Source organism: Corvus moneduloides, chromosome 11 (genome assembly GCF_009650955.1).
Source record: "Corvus moneduloides isolate bCorMon1 chromosome 11, bCorMon1.pri, whole genome shotgun sequence".
NCBI lineage: Eukaryota > Metazoa > Chordata > Aves > Passeriformes > Corvidae > Corvus > Corvus moneduloides.
The window spans coordinates 17,537,571-17,556,916 of NC_045486.1; the positions used below are offsets into that span (position 1 = coordinate 17,537,571).

At 39.7% G+C, this 19,346-nt stretch overlaps 1 protein-coding gene across 1 annotated transcript in view; it reads left to right on the top strand.

Moving 5' to 3' along the window:
* DOCK3 (dedicator of cytokinesis 3) overlaps positions 1-19,346 on the top strand; it is a 185,474-nt gene that overhangs the window by 18,292 nt on the left and 147,836 nt on the right. The window contains 4 exon segments of the mRNA XM_032121102.1: positions 1,067-1,150; positions 9,316-9,356; positions 11,201-11,256; positions 13,449-13,545. Coding sequence (XP_031976993.1) covers positions 1,067-1,150; positions 9,316-9,356; positions 11,201-11,256; positions 13,449-13,545 — 278 coding nt within the window.

Below are 19,346 nucleotides of genomic sequence, written 5' to 3' on the forward strand. Positions count from 1 at the left end.
GATGATCCTGGTGGGTCTCTTCCAACTCAGAATATTCTGTGAAATGTGCCTCTATCACGTGGGAACGTCTTGACCACAGCTGGAGTGTTTGCATTCCAAGGGGAGTGTTCTCTTAAATTGGAGAAAAGGATGGTGCCCACTGGAGGTCACTATTTCAACTCGTGGAATTCCACTTACAGTGCTCCGGGCTGTGTAGGGCTCTCCTGAGTGTGTGTTTACCTGGAACAAGGTACTGGAGTGATTGCATTAAATCTGTGCCTGGGGAGTTTTTAAATGCTGGGACTGGGGGCAAGGTGGACCTTACCTGCAATTCACCCTTTGTTCTGACATGCCATGTTTGAACTACCTATGTCCATGTCCCTGTTGTATTTTCATCAATATAGCTGAAGAACAGATCATTAGACACTGTGATATTTTTAAAATTTATTTTGAAAATCGAGTTTCATTTAGTATTTTTATTTATTATATTAATATTTTCTGAAATATGAAGATGGATTCTTATTTTCCCTGGTTAATGAAAACTAAAGATACCTGGAAAAGCAAGATGTGTATCATATTAGTTAGTGCTTATCAAAAGTACAGATTCTTATGTATTCTTTCATAATGTATGGTATTACAGGTTTTTTGCAGTGTATTAGTTGCACAGATGGTATTTGAAATAGTTTCAACTTGGAGAGAAGTAATTCCTGGAGTTGAGTTCCTGTTGTAATCTCTGCAGTTTGGGCAGCCTGTTCCATTGATGGGTTGTGGAGTTGAGTAAGAATTGCGAGACAAGGAAATCTTTGTATGCAATATGAATCAGAGGTTTCTGATTAAAGTGATTACAAGCCTTGCTTAATTTAAAAATCTTTTAAAAAGCTCAGCTTTTATGTTGTTGTTGAGCTTAATTTCTGATGAGGGCCGGAATAAAGATCTCTGATCAGGAAAAGTTGGCTGACAGGTTTTCTGGGCAGCTATGTAAGAGCTATTTTTATGCAGGGAGTGAGCTAAAGGGCTATGCTTAGAAGAAAATTCACACAAAGATCCAAGCCTCATATGTCTCTCTCTCTTTTTCCCCACCCTCCAGTGATATGCAGCTTCCGAGGAACTGTTCCGCAAGGCTTGGTCCTGGAACTAGGTGAAACTGTCCAGATCCTGGAGAAATGTGAAGGTAAGTGTGATGTCCAAGAAGGAACCCCATTTTCTATGTAAGAATATACAATTATCTTAATCTAGCACATTTTAATAGTAAGTTCTTTGGAAATCATGATGCATCAAATCAAAGCACTTGAATAAAACCTATTCTGACCCACTTTATGTAGGAAAGGCTGAGTGCTCTTGGCACTAATCCAGTCTGATAGGGGGTCAGTGTGTTTGAAGTTAACCATCTGTCCAGAAAATCTTGAACCCTGACCTGATTGTTGTATTGTAACTGGGTCTTACACTGAAATTTCATCATGTAAAGGATAAACCAGTATCTTTTTTTTTTTACTGTATTTTCTCAGTGTTACTGTTATGCATTTCTATTAAGTGTATCAGTTTTATTACTCAGAAACATCTGAATAGGTCTAAAGTATTAATTATTAAATAGATTAGCAATACTAGAAAAAATGGGTTTAGGAGAGATTGTTTTGCATTTATCTTGATGTGTGTTTTTGTACCTAAAGCAAAATGCCATTGTAAATTTTATAGTTCGTATGTGGCTGGAGATGTCTGTGTGTGAATAAATTAAATGTCCTAATGCTCTGCTTTATTCACATGAAGAGTGATTGAACTTGTATGTAAAAGGAGAATTATTCTTATCCTAATGTTCAAGCAAGTGTTGTAAAACATGTCTGGTGAGAAGTAGGTTGACAAGATACAGTATGAGAACATGTTTCACTATATTGTGAGGTGGAATAATGTAACCTTTATCCTGAAGTGTTAAACAAATTCAAAACCCAGATCCATGAATTTGAATTCCAAATTAACATTCCACGAAGTTGTGGATGTGGTTTTTTTATTTGTTCAGTTTAAAGTCGTTTTTCATCTCCAGTGTTAATGTTGCTCCCCAGACCTTCTGTGTGCTTGTCAGCAGACTGTGCTTTGCCTCCCTCATGCCTAGAACTGGCTTTTGCTCTTGATGCTTTTTCTTGTATTCAGGTGTTTGTTTTCCCATTGACTTAACTCATCACAAAAAAGTCACCTTTTCTATGCTAATGTTTCTAGTAACGTAGTAGCTTCTTCACCTACATTTGTAAAAATTCTCTGTTGAATGAGAGCTTTGCAGTGCAATGGGGAAAATTACCCACAAAGAAGCTTGCTGTAAACAATCCCATGCTTTTTTAAAAACCATGAGTGGTGTGATGGGCTAAGCTGTGCTCACACACTGAGGGCAGACTGTAGTTATTTTACCAGGTCTTGTGAATTAGAACATGGTGCAAGCTCAGGAGAAAAGTATCCCTGTGCTTAGGATGGGATAACTCTAAGGTAATTAAACACTGTATATTGTTGAAAGCAGTCATGGTATTTTCCAACCATTTCTGGGAAATTTTCAAAACTGGGAAATAAAACGATCACCAAGGAGCAGGTTGTTTATGGAAAAGCAAAGGGATAATCCAACTTGTCTGTACAGTGTTATAATAATTAGGCTTTGAATATTTCCTTTGCTGGTAGTTTTGAGGATGATTCCTCAAAAGCAATTCATGCCAGCCTTCAAATTGCTGAGAAAGGAATTCCTCAGACAAGGTTTACCTGGATGGAAGAAGGTTTGTACAGAATTCTTTGGTTTTGTTTTTTAAGCCCTATATCCTGTCATTTTGGTTGGGGTGCCTTTACCACGGACTTTGTGTATAAAAAGATACATTAATTTTGATAATAACATCTGGAACTCCACACTATGAAACTCATCTGAATATTCAGATGGTCTGTGCTGCAGCTCTTGCATGTGTGAATTATGCAAAAAAGCACACTAAATGTGCAAAGTAGGTTCTTAAAAGGGGGGAAAAAAAGCAGTTGCTTTTTAAGCATTCTTGTCTAAGTGGTTGTTTAACAGGGTCCTCTACTTCTGCGTTATTTGCTGGGGATTCTTTTGTGCAGACAGACCGGATAAAATAATGTTAACCCACACAAAATAAGGGTCACTGGTGTGAGAGTCACAGAAGATCCATCGCTGTTTCAGCTTCACTTCTTGAATAGTTTATGCATAATTGTCTGCAGCAGGGATTTTGCTGTCTGGGTTGAAAAGATTCACATACACAAAAACTTCTAGTAATGTGAACTATGATTACAGAGACTTGCTGGAGAATTCAAGGCTGACAAAGATTCAAAGAGTAGCTATACTTCTGAATGTGCTTATTTTTAATCATAATAACTTACTGAATAGCTGTATTTGTATTACAAAAGAGCAAGTGCTCTTCTGTAGTGACTGGTGTAAGAGGCAGTCCCTGCTTTTAGAGCAATTGAGTGAAAGAGGAGGGAATTTCCTATTTGAAGATTTTGGGTATCACTGCAGCTAAGTTTTATAGATATTTGTAGAGTAAAGAAACAAATGTAGGTGCGTGCATACACACACACACACACATACACGTATGTGTCTCTAAGGTTAATAAATATAAATACCAATTGATAATACATTAAAAAATATTGTGGTTGTCTATGCATTTTTTAAATGAAATGCAGTGAAATACAGTTGTCTTTGTTAATTTGGATCTTGTTCACATGCTTGAGATTGGAATTCTTGGATTTCCTCAAATTTCTGTGCCTCACAAATACCTAAATCACTGTTTTTTAACCCTGAGTCTGACAAAGGCCTCCCTCTGCCCACTATCCCAGTAAATCAAACCATGGACTTGGTATGTGCCTTTCCTCTGCAGCTACCAAAGGCTCCACCCGTGTTTCCATCAAACACACACCATCTGTACAGCATGAGGTGTTACCAGAGTGGTTTTGTAGTTACTGCTTGCACAAAGGGTTCTCAGATCATTGACTGGTTTCACTCGAAGGTTAGAAATGTTCGTCAAGACACCAGTTGGACCTGTGCTTGTCGTTCACAGCTTTCCCCCCTCTCTGTTCCCCTCTCTGAGCCCTTCCACTTGTGATCTTGGCACCAAGGGAGCACTGAAACACCAAGTGGAGTTCTCTGCTCTGCCTGCCATGCCTTGAGGAGCTGGAGGGGTATGATGTTAGTGTGGCACTTGGAAATGCTGAAGGATGGAATTTTCTTTTGTCAAGTGGCAAAGCATGAGCACACTCCTGGTTTGAAATATACATTTGGACTGTGCATTCTAAGGAACACCCTGTCTTTCAAGTCACGTGGCTATTGCCCTGCCACAGGCAGTAGCTGTCAGTAACTAGTGCCATTCAGAGTAAATTTAAAATGTCTGTTTTGTCCATTTGTTTTTATTGCTGGAGGGCAATTTTCCTTAGATTAAAAATGCTTTAACTTCAGTAACTGTAATTATTACCTTGAGAATTTTGTATATTCACTGAAGAATGGAAACAGGCTGATGCCTGAAGCACCAGTTAAAAGAATATTATCTTACCCATGCAAATTCTCCTATCCACACAAGTATTTATCTACATGGTTTTCATGTGTGTACATTAATAATTATGTTCTTAAACCATGCAGAAAATATGTTTAAAGTTTCCCTCTGTTGTTCTAGCAGTGATGGCATGGTCAAAACAAGTGGTTTTGGTATTGGGGACACTTAAGGAGCAGATATAACTTGCAGTTAGGGTTTTTTTAAATTCTTGATGAATTCAATGTGCTTGAGAAGTGATGCCTTTGCCATGCTGCCAAGCTGTGCCATACAGTTGAGGGAGGAATCCCACTCCAGGCTGTCAGTGCTGTGGGAGCCCTGCAGGTTTCCTCCCATCTGAGTCGGGAGCTGTCCTGTGGCTGCCTGGGCCAAAGTGACTCTGTCCCAGCAATTTGTGTTTGGCCTGAGGAAGATGTCTCCAGTGAGATACCCCTTTTCCTGTTTGCTTTTTCCCGCCTTTTCATCCTCTTTTTTCCCTCTTTGCCTTTTGTGGAATGTGCCCATGGAAGGGAAGCCTCTTGGACCCACACCTCTGCTGCGGTGGATCCTGTCCGCTTATTGAAAGTCATCTTTCAGAGCACAGGAGTGGCTTCTTGACAGCCCTCTGGCTGATGCCACGATGCAACACATCCCATCTCTCTTTGCCTTTGTTGTGGCATCCCTGGCAGCATTATCAGCATATTCCTGTGGCTCTGCTGGCCCAAGGCTGCTCCCTGACGTGGTGCAGGCATTTATCTGCTGCTCCTCCTGCCTGGCATGCGCGGAGCAGCGAGCCCAGGACAGAGCGCTCTTGGCATCGGGAAGCTTTTGCTGAGCACTGCTCCTCTCCCTCTCCTGGGTTGCTTTGGGTGCCTTTAGCTCTGCACAGCAGTTCACATGCAGATTACAAGGTAAAAGCAATTGTTTATTGACTTGTATATGTAAAAAACAGCTTTGCTTCAGGTTTGAGGGTTACTCACATTTCTGCCAAGTACATTTATTTTTGTAGGACAAAGAATGCTCGAGTTCCTGTAGCAGATTCTACTGGCGGTACTTTATTTAAGAACAAACTTTAGTTTTAGGATTTACCATAAATACTTATGTAATTTATTTTCAGAATTTTGTTTGTCAAGAAATTATAAGCAGAATTTATTTTTTTCTACAGTCTGCAGCTCATGAGTCTTTATTTAACACTGATACTAGAACTTTATTTTTCTGTAAAATAGATCAGTATCTTTCAATTAGGACCCTTTTGCTTCTCTGTTACTGAGTCCTCTAAAGGGGTGAGCATTTTCCATGTGACAGACCTCTTGCGGATTAAGTGGAAATCTGAAAAAGGTTATGAGAGGGCTCTTAGAAACCGTAGCCTGTTTTGTTCAAGACACTTTCAAGTAAAGATCAACAAAAATCATTGGTAGCTCTTCTAGTCACTGAAGTGAAGAGATTGAGATGTGCAGGACTGCCCCAGAGTTGCTTTTGCAGTTTAACTAGGGCTGCACTATTGCTGGGACTCCTGAGTGTGACATACTTTTGGAAAGATGGGTTTTCAGTCTTTATCCAACAGTTCGCAGATTCTCTAATGTGGCATCAAGTTTCCCCCACTGTAGATTTCCATAGGTACAGATAATTGTAGAATGGCACTTCTGATAGACTAATTTTTAGTTTTCTTATAGCAAATGATGTGTATGGTGTGGAATATCCCTTTGATTCAGGCCTGCCATCCCAGCTATGTCCCCTCCCAACTTCATTGCAGGCATGATCATTGTTTCACATTAATTTATTCGCAGAATTCTTGTCACTTCGTAGCTGCGTTTTTCCGCTTCTTGATTTTAAATCACATCTTCTTCACCATTTCTGTGAAGTCAGTACCCTCTAAAGACCGTATGTCACTAAATGCAAACTGTAACTCTGAAATATGAACAGTTATTATTTGCTATAATGACACCTAAACGTGTTGGTCAGTGTTGTGTCTGACCAGGGAGCGCTTGTTGGGATCACAATTAGCTGAAGCACCTGCCTGGATTTGATGGCTATTGTCATTAGATCCTCCAAAACAGATTCTCTTTAAGGTGAATAATTACATCAATATTAATGTGTTTAAGACTAATTCCAGAATGCCAGTTTAGCTCATTCTAGGGAATAATGTAATGCAGATGCAATTTTCTAACTGTGCCTTTAAAAAAAAGGCATTGTACCTTTTCTCATAGCTTTTACTTTGTGATACAGAATGGGTTGTACATTTTACAGTGTAGGGCTTTCAGGTTCTGCTGAGCTCTTTGAGTGTCTCTTGCTTGCATGAGTTGGAGGAAACTCAAAATATAGAGGGGGTGACTTTAAAAAAATTATACCACAATAAAAAAAGATAAAAGAAAAACTAAGGTCTGGAGGGCACAATTTATAGGATTAAAGGGAAATGTAACCACTTTTCAAATATATGAAGGAAACTACAAGAGGCAAGTCAACAAAATGTTTTCCATAATGTCCAAAAGAAAAACATCAATAATTCAAATAGCATCAAAGAAAGGTTATAAAGTGCATGTATGTTGTCTGAGCCACTGAAATAGGTTGTCCAGTGAGGATTTCATCTCCACTTGACATAAATATGCTGGATTTCCAAGTATGATACCAAAATTTCGCGTGTTACATGCAGTTTTGTTGGCCAATGTTGATCTGTGGAAGAAATTTCTTCTAAAAAGGTGCCTGTGCAACACCACCATTTTCAAACTGGTCTGCATGGAGTAACAGAAATAGAGTTTCCTTGGAATTTGGTGAGAAATACCTTGGAATCTAGGTTTCACAGATGTATGGATCATTTTCCACAGACAAGGAGTGCAGTTATTCAACCCTGGTAATAAATGACTGGATGCTGTTTAAAGCAGACTAAATATGAGGAGAGATTTAGAGATGTGGCTTGGATGAGCTGGGTGATTTCTCAGGGTCCTTCCCTGCCTGTTTTTCACAACTCTGTAAACACAGAGCTTGTAAGCTTTGAAAATTTGTTTTGGAATGAAGAAAAAAAACCTCAGAAATGAGGTAGGTTTTCGGAAATGTTTCATTTACTCTACCCTGCAGATCTAAATTATTAATGGCCACACCCTTTACTGGGTTTTATTCTTTTACAGGTCTCTTCACAAACTTGGATAAAACCACTCTTTTCCCCATTTCCCAAGAAGTTTGTCATTCTGTTTGTCTTAGAGCTTAAATGTCTGGTTATTTCTGAGGTACAGACTGTATTTAATATTAGTAACAGTGAATCACAGGATAAACGCATTTATTTTTTTCTGTGACCTTAAAAATATGCAGCATCTGTTGCTCAAAAGCAGGTGTGGGCACAGTTGTGCGGAGTTCTAGAAAACACTCATGTTAAAGGTCTGTATGTGTTGTTTGTGCATGTATATTTATATTAATATGATTGCTCTGAAGTTTGATCAACTAAAATGTATTCAGAACAATATTTTTTTTAATATAATCAGTGATTTCATAGGAAAACAAGTCTTTGTGTTATGTCCTATCTTCATGAGAAATTTGTGTAATGAAGAAGATGGGTTTTAATTTTTTCTATACTAAGGTTTGCAATTGTCCTGAATTCATCAGTTATTTTATTTCATATTGACTTAGATTCCCTTTGTAAAACAAAATAAAAATTCAAGACTATCAGGCTGTCTTTAAAACAAATTCAAGGCCTTCTTCCCCACATCTGATCCTCTCAATGAGACTCTTGTCATAACTCAGCCAAATCTGAAGTCCTTTTTCTAAGAGAGACAAAATACCCAGTTACTTGGTTCTGTTCTTCTCTATTCTCCATAGCCAGTTACTGGCAGGTTTTGCTAATTTTGAATAAGGGAGGGAAAAAAACAGCAAGCAGGAAGTTGCTGGGAAAATGGGAGGACTTTTTATGGGAAGTGGATTTAGTGGAAGCGTTGGCTTTTGGCGGGCGTGGGCTGCGCCTGTCTGGCACTGGCTGCAGTTGGTAATGACACTTGAAGGCTGAACTGGGGTTGGAGCTGGGCCTGGCCAAGTTTGCCCAGGAATTTGGGATGGTCAGGCCTCCTCCCGAGAACCCACCAACCCCCTGTGCTCCTGGGGCTGTTCCAGGCCCAGCTCCAGAGTGTGCTCCTTTTCCACTCTTCAGCTGGATGAGGTTTTCATCCTCTTTATTCCTGGCTGAATCCTGCAGTGACATTGCTGTCACCTGTGGAAAGCAGCAGGAACTGGGTTCTTCTGGTTAACTTGCAGCTTTAGCAGCTTTGTGTTTTACTCCTCATTTATTGTCCTGTCTGGAGCTGTTTCCTGATGGGGGATACAAGAATAATAATGGGGTTTGTAAATTAGATCCTAAATCCTGTTCTCTACCCAGACATACGTAAGACCAGACACATGCAAAGAATTTCTGTTTGTTTAAAGCACATTAGAAATGTATGGTCATGGCTTTTACAGGTTTCTGAAGTCTGGAGATCTTGTCAAGATAAACACTGCAACAAGACTCATGTGCCAGCCTGGAAGAGAAGTGTTCAGTGCAGAGTCTTCCCTGAGTGCTGATTGTGTCTTTGCCACAGTGACTACTGATTATTAGTACAGGAACTAGCTAATCTGCTTTTATTCCTGGTGGGAAGAAACAAGAGCATTCCAGGTTGTTAAGTGTTTGTCATCATTGCAGAGCAAAATAAAAATAATAATAATAAAAAAATCCTAACAAAAACTCTTTTAAACATTTGATCTGTGTGAGGCACAGCTGTTTTTTTAGATTATCTCAGTAACTGCATGGCTGTAGTCAGTTTGTTTCTGTGTAAGGACTGCAGTGCCACAAATAATTATAATGTGTTTTATCTGGTTTCAGGTTGGTACAGAGGTGTTTCCATTAAGAAGCCCAGTGTCAAGGTAAGCGTGAATACATTTGTTAATCTAATGGGAGATTAAATCTATTTTGCTGTTGCAACCCAGTAAACTTTTCATTTTCCTTCTCTAACTTCTTTCCTGTGGGAGGATTGGATTTCTTTTAAAATTGAGTGATACTCATTAATCGCTCAAAGGATCAGAAACCTTCCTGACATGTAACGTGTAATTTTTTCAATATTTATAAATCTCATCCAGTTTGATCCTCTCCACCCTACTCCTCTAAGAAAAGCATAGGTGGGTGATACTGCATTGCTTTAATGCAGCATTTTTTAAGAACACATTTAATAAGTTCAATTATTAATCTAAGACAACATTCAAAAAAGTCTGTTGAAAGAGGGTTTTGTCAAATGTTGGGGAGGGTCAGATTTTTACCGTTTAACCTTTGTATTTGGTCGTTTTCCATTTTTTTCCATCATTTTTGCTCTTGGAGAACTTTTTTGACTGTTCTGATATGTTTGTTTTTGTGAGTGCATCTAAGTTTTTGTAACTGTTGGTATCTAAACATGCCAATAGGTGCTTCTATATGAGCTTCACTTCATTATCTGTTGGTTTAGATATTACTTGTATTTAAAGAGAGAAGAGTACCAGATCCCTCATGTTTACCTGTACTATGGAATGTAATATTACCTGTATTACATTGTCATGACAATAATACTTTTTTAATGAAATGTCTGCAGTCATTGTGTGTGTTGGTGCCTCTGCCTGTGTATATGTTCAGTTTCAATAGGAGAGCCCTTCAAACCTTCCCTGGTTTCTTAGATACCAGAAATAAGCAGCATCAACTGGAAATGAACCAAACAAGAAACTGAAGTAGCATTTCTTCCTTTTCTGGATTTTCATGTTGTTGAAAGCAAGCACATTTACTGTTTTCCTGATGAAGCCATTACTTTTAGATTCAGCTTTTTTCCTTCTATAATTTTAGTCTTGCCTATGAACAAGAAGGAATTTTCCTTAGCATTTGGCACCCTCTTTACTATTCCTTTCAAATGCCACCCTCCCCCCCCCCCCTTCCCCCCCAAATTTTTCTTCCTAAATTGCATGGTTTTAAAGCTCAAAAATTGAAAGCCCACACTTGATTGCTGACATTTTTGTCAGAGGCTGCCAGGTGGTTTTTAATCCAAAGATTTCCAGTGCTGCTCCCGTGTTTCCCACTGAAGTGCAGATTGCTGTTCTTACACACTGACAGACTTTGCTGTGAGGATTCAGGGCTGTGTGCTTTACAGAGAATGTGGGACACTAGGAAAAGGTTGGATTAAATTACCTCTTTTCCCCAAGTCTCAACACACAAGAGCACACTGGCACAGGCAAGGTCAGAGTCCAGCCCCCATGGGAACAGCAAAAGGCAGATAACCAGAGGTATCCCAAGTGGGTTTGGACAGCTTTTCCTTGGAAAGAGGGAGGAAAACTGATAGCTCCAGGGTATGCAAGTAATAGAACACTTCTGTCCATGGGGGCTCAATGCAAAGTTGATGGTGGGCTTTTATTTTTGTATAATTTGTGGTTTTAAACCTCTGTGTCACCCCTAATGCAGCATCCCGACACAGGCCTGCTCTGGGAGCTGCTGGTGCTGTGCTGCAAACTGTAAAAGAGCCACTTTTCTGATCCTCCCAGTGGAGCTTTGGTCCAGTGCGGCGTCCTGGTCTAAGACAGACTAAACCAGTCAATTGTTACTAACTAGAATGTTGAGTTTGGACTGGCAGCTTTGACACAGTGGTTGTTTGGGGGTTTTTAATAGATATATTGGCAGTTATTTATTGTGGCTTAGGTTACCAATGCTAAAAACTGCAAATGTATTTTTCTAACGTGCAGAATTTTTTCTCTTGCAGGGGATTTTTCCTGCAAATTATATTCACTTGAAGAAGGCAATTGTCAGTAACAGAGGGTGAGTATTTTTCCTTCTTTCTAAGAAGCTACAGTGCTTCTTGTTTAGAAGGGAAACAAAGAAGTAATTATTGAAACTTAGAGACGTTTTAGTTCATTGTATCTTTTTTTGTGTATGAGGGTGTGAAAAGTACATGTAATTCTACAAAATTGTTTGTTTTTAATATAGCAAGAATCAGGTCTGATGGTTACTTTTGTTTGCTTTGGCTCATAAAATTGTAACTTCAGAGGTATCTAAAGAACTCTACTTATATTCTTCCATTTCTGCATGTTCTCTCAATCGCAAAATCCTATATTTTCCTGTTTGTTATGGAAACACCAGTCAGTAGACAGCCCATCTCATTTATCTACAGATTTTCAGAGTCATAGCTGGCAGGTAGCTGTGTTATCTTGAGCCTTTTCAAAAGGATCCAACCCTCCCCACCTCACCCAAAGAGTGACTGAAGTGCACTGCTGAAAACTTCTGCCTTTCTCCATCTTTGTTTGCAGCTCGTCTGTTGCTGGCAGTGGGTTTATTTCAGTTCATGTGAATAACAACACTGGTGGCAATGTCATGGCAGAGAAGTTACTGAGTGGGGGCTCTGGAACCTGCAAAGTTTCCTGTGAGATTGACTGAGACTCCTGAAATCAATATCTCGTGTTTTCACTGCTGCTTTTACTTGCATATTCGAGATAAAGGCTGTTGTGGGGAGATTTATAAGTGCAGTGTTTCAGACAGTGACCTGAGGCAACAAATTAAATGTGGAAGATAAAACTTATTAAATGGCACTTAGTGAAGTACCTGCAGAAAAACAGGTGACTTCTGATAGTCTTGAGTTTTATATTTGCTCCCAAAGGGCCTCAGTAAAGGTTGTAAGGGCAGCTGTAATACTAATGCTTCATAATTTTGGGGTGTAATAAAATGATATATATTGCACAGGATAACCACTCCTAATGTTATCCACTTCCTTAGGGGAAGGAACGTTCCCTGGGATGTGTAGTTAATTACTACTTGATGTTTAGAGTTTGTGAAGGGCAACCAGTTCAGGTACTTATTAGGAAAGCTGATACACTGTTTAAAAGTAGCAAGGCTCACATACCAATTGATACAACAGAATGTAATGCAGTTCTGAACCAGAGGGTCATGGTTATTTCATGCTGTGCTTAAAAATTCTCTGTTTCAGAATATATTCCAAGTGCCATTATAAACACTTGTGAAATAACAGAGCATGTGTTTAACCTGGCAGGGAGCTGAACACCACACAGCCACCGGCTCCCTGCCCCCTGCCCTCCCCACACATCCCTAGGGACATACAGGGACTCAGGGCTGGAACATCCCCCATGTGAGGACAGGCTGGGAGAGGTGGGGTTGCTCAGCCTGGAGAGGAGAGAAAGCTCTGGACAGACCTGGTTTAGCCTTTCAGTATCTAAAGGGGGCTTGTAAGATGATGGGGACAGACCTTTTGGCAGGGTCTGTAGGAATCAGACAAGGGGTGATGGGTTTAGATTTAAGGAAGACATATGTTATGCTGTGGGTAGTGAAACCTTGACACAGTTTGCCCAGAGAAGCTGTGGCTGCCCCATCCCTGGGAGTGTCCAAGGCCAGGTTGGATGGGGTTTGGAACAACCTGGTGTAGTGGAAGATGTCCCTGCCCGTGGCAGGGGGTGCAATGCAATGAGCTTTGAAGTTCCTTCCCATCCAAACCACTCTTGTGGTTCTCCTTTAATGGTTTTGGAAAATCTTTACCATAAAGGACCAAGTCTTATTCTTTGATTGGAGGATAGTCCCTCAGATTTCATCTGCTATGTTGAAAAAGCCTTCTGGATAGGACAGATTAGTAGGTAGCAGGTATTTTCGGTAGTTTTGATACAGGCAAAGGTTATCATTATTGCTATTATTTTACCCACTTTATTTAACATGATGTAGTAATGAAAACTTTTCATTGACCTTGATTAGAATGAAATTATATATTTTGAACAGTTAGCAAGGATATGCTTCACATAAGCTTAATTTGTGGAATATAATGGAGGAGCCATTGCTATGACTCTGGAGTTGCTTCAGTCTTACAACAGACGAAATGATCCTCTTAAGATATTCTTCTTATGGTGAACAAAATCAAGTTCTAGAAATTTACAAATTACTGTGCTGTCACATTTCTTTTTCTGCCTTTCCCAGGGTACATTTCCTAATTTTTCCCCCCTCTTTTTCTGTAGGCAATACGAAACAGTTGTTCCTCTTGAAGATTCTGTGGTGACTGAAGTCACAGCGACGCTGCAGGAATGGGCCGTGCTCTGGAAACAGCTGTATGTGGTAAGAGCAGTGCTCCTGTCCCTGCACATCTCAGATACACTGGGAGAAATGTTGCCTGCCTTTGTCCATTCAAAACCCATCAGAATCAATATCAGAATTTTTGGATTCCTTGTATTTAATGGGGGTTCCCTAACTGCAGAATCATGGATCATGTGAGAGTCACATGGGCTACATTGGAAATTTCAGCAGTTCTGAAATTCTACCTTCAGATCTGAAAGCTTCACAGTTATAAAAAAAGGGCAACAATTTTAAAGTGCTATTAAATATGTAAGAAATAATAGAAGACTTCTGTAAGTCCCATCAAAGACTTCAAAGAATTATTCAGCACAGTTTGTAAGTTCTAGTTTTAGTGTCTAGAGTCTGAAAGGAGAAGAACTCAAACTATGGGAAGTTTTGTACAGTTGTTCCTTCATAAATTAGAAATAAACACTAGGATAAGTGTATTGAGTTTTATATACTTTTTTTTATATATATAATTTTCTGTTGCTGCCACATAATGTCTCCTACTTCTGCTTTCATCCCTCTTCTTTTCTTACATTTTAATAGCCAAAGCCCATGACACAGCAGATAAAAAACTTGAACATTTGAAGGTATTTTTTCCTGGTTTTTATTTTCTCTTTTTTAGCTTAGTAATTGCAAGCCTTAACTGTAGGATTAGGATCAAGAACAGTAGATGGTCTAAGCCTGCATTTCCTTTCTCTCCCTCCTTTAGAGAAAACCTCTACATAGAGCTGCAGCAGCTTTGTTTCCTCATTTAAACCTGCAGTATCAGCAGTTACATATCTAGGAAACAAACCCAGGAAAGATGCAGTGGATTGAGTCTAGTGCATCTCCAGCATTAACCACCTGTGTTCTGTACTTCCTTCAAAAAGCAAGCAACTCTTCTGAAATTAGTTTTACTTCTGTTGGTCCCAGTTCTTCTATGTGGTCATGTGTCCCTGGAGGCGTTTTCTTGGAAAGGAGCATCTGATCTAATGGAGGAGGGGCAGGGAACGTGGTACAGACCGTGTTTTATACACTCTTTCCACCTAATACTCCTCCTTTTTCCATTGCACCTACTTACCTCTCTGGTGTATGGAAATAAAGTGATCTTTTCTGTTCTCTTCCTGTAAGATTTTTTTTTCTCCCCCTCTCCCCAGTGTCAGCTGAAGATGACAACAGTTATATTGGCAATGGTATTAAATTGGAAAAAGGGGAATCATTTTACCTACAAATGAGTGAAACTTCCTTTCTACTAAAGTATTTCTCTTTTATTGTTAACACCAGTTCCTTGAGGGGAAGGAGAGAGAAAGCTCTAGCTATAAACTTTCATTTAGTGATTTTTCTTTCTGGGACTGCTTTCTACTGTAGCTCATTATATTTCTTATCACATTGCACAAAACATTATTGTATTTTAAATAACAGGGGAAAGAATTTGCTGTTCTCATAGAACTTTGGAAGGAGGCATCTGCTCCCTGACAAAGAAATTGGCAGAGCTTCTGAGTAGAAAATACATTGTTTTGTGTTGTGGGGTTTTTTCCCCCCAAAGCTAAAAAAATTAAAAATTCTAATATAGAAACAATCACAGAGTTGTTTAGATTTGAAGGGATTTCTTGAGATCATAACTGCTTTCTCAAGTAGGGTCAGCAAGACCAGGCTGACAGGACTGCACCAGCCAGGTTTTGAGTTCCTTCTGAATGGAGACTCCCCAGCTTTCCTGGGCCAAGCTGCCAATGTTTGAGCACCTTCAGTGATTTCTTCTCTTCAGGCCACTGATACAGTACCACAGCCTTTCTGACAGATGAGCTGTTTACACCACTGTTAAATGGGTAACAGACATTTGTCCCATCTGTGGGCTGTACATTGGAAGCCTGAGGAAATGCACCAAGGTGCCTGTGGCAGAGCTGGGATGAGATTTTTATCCTTGGTGTTCAGGCTGGAAGTTATGTAAGGACATATCTTAAAATATATTGACAGACTAAATGGAAATCCTTGCTTGTTGTTGGATCAGCACCAGCAGAAATTTTTATTATTCCCAAACTGTAATAAGAATCATCTAAGAAATGTAATTAATGTTATTTATCATGCTGCTGTGCCTAGTCAGCTTTGTAGAAGAGTTTCTTGCTATAGGGGAAATTCAAGTGCTGGTTGTTGCACAGACACTCTGAGTAGGTCAGTGCCTGCAAAGGGCCCCTCACTGGTCAGTTGGGCTGCCCTGGGACCGCTGCCAAACAACGTGGGCAGCCTCTCTGGACACCTCCAAATAGGCTCAAATGTTCATCTCATGCTTTTTGGTGAACTCCCTACCTGGATTATGGTTTGAAAGACCAAGTTCGATTCAATTAAAAATTCCCAGTAATTACCTCAGTAGTATTGCTGAGGTACATTGTAAGGTTTGTATTTGGCTCTCAGTTAAACAATAGGAGCTGGGATGTAATACCCAGGAAGCCTGCAGTGATTAAAACACTGCCTGGAGAGGGATGTTATGTTGTTCCAAGATAAGAAAGCTTTGCTGACAGAAAATTGGAGGGAGGAGAACAGTGAGGAATGGAAGGGTGAAGTAAAGCATGGCTCTGAGACAGTTGAAGAAAATTAGTTGGTGTAAAATATTGGGAATCTTCCTCGTTTCCTTCTGACCACAGACAGTCCATGCTAGTACTGGGAATAAACTGTGCATGGGGAACCTGAATGGGTTTGAGTTACAGGAGTTGTGCAGCAATTTTAGTTTAGATGTCTGAGAAATATATATTAATAGAAAGATTAGCCTGAGATCATTGCATTACAGAGGGCTGCGATATTCTTGTAATATTTGCTATCAAGGTGAAAGCCAAGTGTTAGTCTGAGGAGAAAATGGCATTTGTCCGTAATGAGTTCACAGAGAAAGGGCTGTGCCTGAAATGAATTTGAAATAGAAAGATGTATGATACGTTCTTTGCTCTACTGTGATAACAAATTATGCTCTGAGTTCGTTGTGTTCTTTGCTTTACTGTGGTAACAAATTATGCACTGAGTAGTTGGATTCTGATCATATAACTCTTTAAATGCTGACTAAACAGCAAGGTTTTTGAAAATGCCAGGGGTTTTTCTCCAATTGGAAAGTGATATAAATAATACTGGGATGGAAGCTATGAGAATCAGTTATTTATATTGGGTGGGATATTTAGCAATAATGATAACCTTGTTAATAATTCTATGCCTACTTTAATCTTTTTTTTAAATAATTGAGTAATCAGGAAGAGAACTTAAATATTTATTATTTAATAAAGGAGTAAAGATGATATGACTTTTATGGTTCTGGGGACAGACTTTTTAGCAGGGCCCATAATGATAGGACAAGGGGTAATGGTTTTAAATGGAAAGAGGAGAGATTCACACTAGGTACAGGACAGAAGAATTGTACTGTGAGGGTGGTAAGGCCCTGGCACAGGTTTCCCAGAGAAGCTGTGGCTTCCCCATCCCTGGGAATGTCCAAGGCCAGGTTGGATGGGGCTTGGAGCAGCCTGGGACAGGGAAAGATGTGGCAGGGGGTGGCACTGGATGATCTTTAAGGTCCCTTCCAACCCAAACCACTCCGTGATTCTGTGGAAAGAGCACATATTCCCGTTTGAATATGTAATCTGTGTGCAGATAATCCAGTGTCATGACACTAGAAAATAGAAAGAGTTCTTTGCCTTCTGATCTGTCTGTATCCAGGCTGTATTCTGTATCCAGGCTTCTAAGATGAGCACTGAAACAATGAGATTTTGTAGCTACTTTCTGGCAAAAAAAGCCACTGTTCTATTTGACCTACTTGGTTTGGGTTTTCCTACTTTCACTGCCACTGTAAAAAATATTAGGAGGGAGTTCACAGTGTGAGTGTGGATCTCAGTGCTTAAAATCTGTGGCTATGTAGCCACTGGAGTTGCTGATAATGTGGGTAGGGTTACTGATAACCACAGCTGGCCAGATGTGTGTGTGTTTGTGAGTCTGTGTGTAGACACATTTGTGTGTTTCAGTACTGTCAGTAGGTGCACAGACCCAGTATCTTGTGGTGTTGTTTTGCCTGCCTCTAGTACTGTGTTATTCTTTAGATTCATTTGAGCACAACTATGTCCTTTGTGGAAGCCTAAGAAATTTAGAAGAGGGTTTTACTTACTGTTTCCCAGTATTGCAAAGGCAATAAGCAAAATATGCCAGTGATTCCCTTCCCCAGTCCTGTACTTAACTTGGAGTGGAGGAGAAAGGAAAAGTGAGATTATTAATGTACCACTATAAGCAGCTGAGCCTATTCTTGTGCCTACTCCAAAGGGACAAGGAAGAGAGAGCAAAGCAAGAACAAACCTTGGGGAGACTTGTTTAGGCACAGAGGTGAATAAAGATGCAAAATTGCATTTGTTCCAGTGAAATGGGTGTGTGCTGCTCTTGGATAGTTGTCCACACCACTGTACTGACTTCTGTTGAGACAGCAAAATGATACCAGTGAGGTTGTTAACTTTCTCTCTTACCCTGTATGTGTTGATAAGATTTGTTATTTTTATACTTCTTCTAAATAAAGGATCTGCAAGTTCTCTGTAAGCTTTTGTTAATTAGGTCAAACAAGACTCCTGTGAGTTGTTAAGTCAGCTAAGGAGATCACTGAAACTCACTGTTGGTGCACAGTAGCTATTTTAACTGTAAAAAAAATTCCTCAGAGTCTAAGATGTGATGCGAGGACTATTTCTGTTGAGAGCGCAGATGACTGTGGAGAGACCAAACATAATTGCCCAATTTAGAATTTGGTCAGATCAATAATGTTAATTTTCTACTTTTATGCAAAGGGGAGCGGGGGATGTGTGGGGTGACTTGTCTAGTTTCAGGAGTAAGACCTAATGGTGTTGGGAATAGATGGAATTTTTGCCAGCTCAGCGTGAAACCAATTTCCCATTGGCTCCTTCTAAATTTCCTGAGGGATCCTATTAAGGAACAGAGTGGGTAGCAGGACTTGGTGCAATTGCAGCTATGTGATTTGGGTGGTTTTGGGTGTCCTTAAAATTGATGCACTAGTTAAAACTCATCTTGAAAAATGCCATTCACTGAATCACTAAGGTAGTTTACTCTTATGGGGAGTGTTCTGTGAGACATTTTTATTCAGTGAGATGTGCTTTGCTCCAAATCTGATAAAACATGGAATAGCTGGTGGATTTTCTGAAATATGTAGACAGAAAAAAATGTGACATGACCTAAAATGGATGTGCTGCATCTGAGATCTGCATCAGAAGGTCTCCCTTCAACGAACAGAATTTCTTCAAGTTGAGGCTGAGCATATTAAATACAATCTTAAATTCTGAGCAAGCAAACTCCTGCAAAGATGAGGTATTTGTACAAAGACAGAGGTACAGAAACAGTATTGCTTGTATACATGGCCTTCTTTCCTCTTTCTCATTTTCATGTCGTTTTCAAGGTTACCTGCAAATAGAAAATTCCTTTAGGGTGATTGTTCAGGTTTGTGAAAGAGACATTTTAAAAGAATCTGAACAGCTTGTCTGGCCTCAGTTGACACTAACAGAGAAACTCAGAGTTACCAGTTTAGAAGACAGGACTCTGGATCATAGTGTTCAGCAGTGTTATGGATATTTTTATATCTTTCTGTGTTTGGAGTGAAGGGTGAATCTTCTTGGAGTGACCAGGAATTCAGATAGGAGGTTGGGGCAGCTGACAGTCTCATTAAATGCTGCACAGCTTATCAAGGAAACTAAGAGTAAATATTTCCACTTCCAGGGGCTCTAGTTCTTCAGTTCCTCAGAGGGAACAGTGCACTGAGAAATCATCTCATTGCTTAGCAACTGAATCTGGGGCTTTTAGCA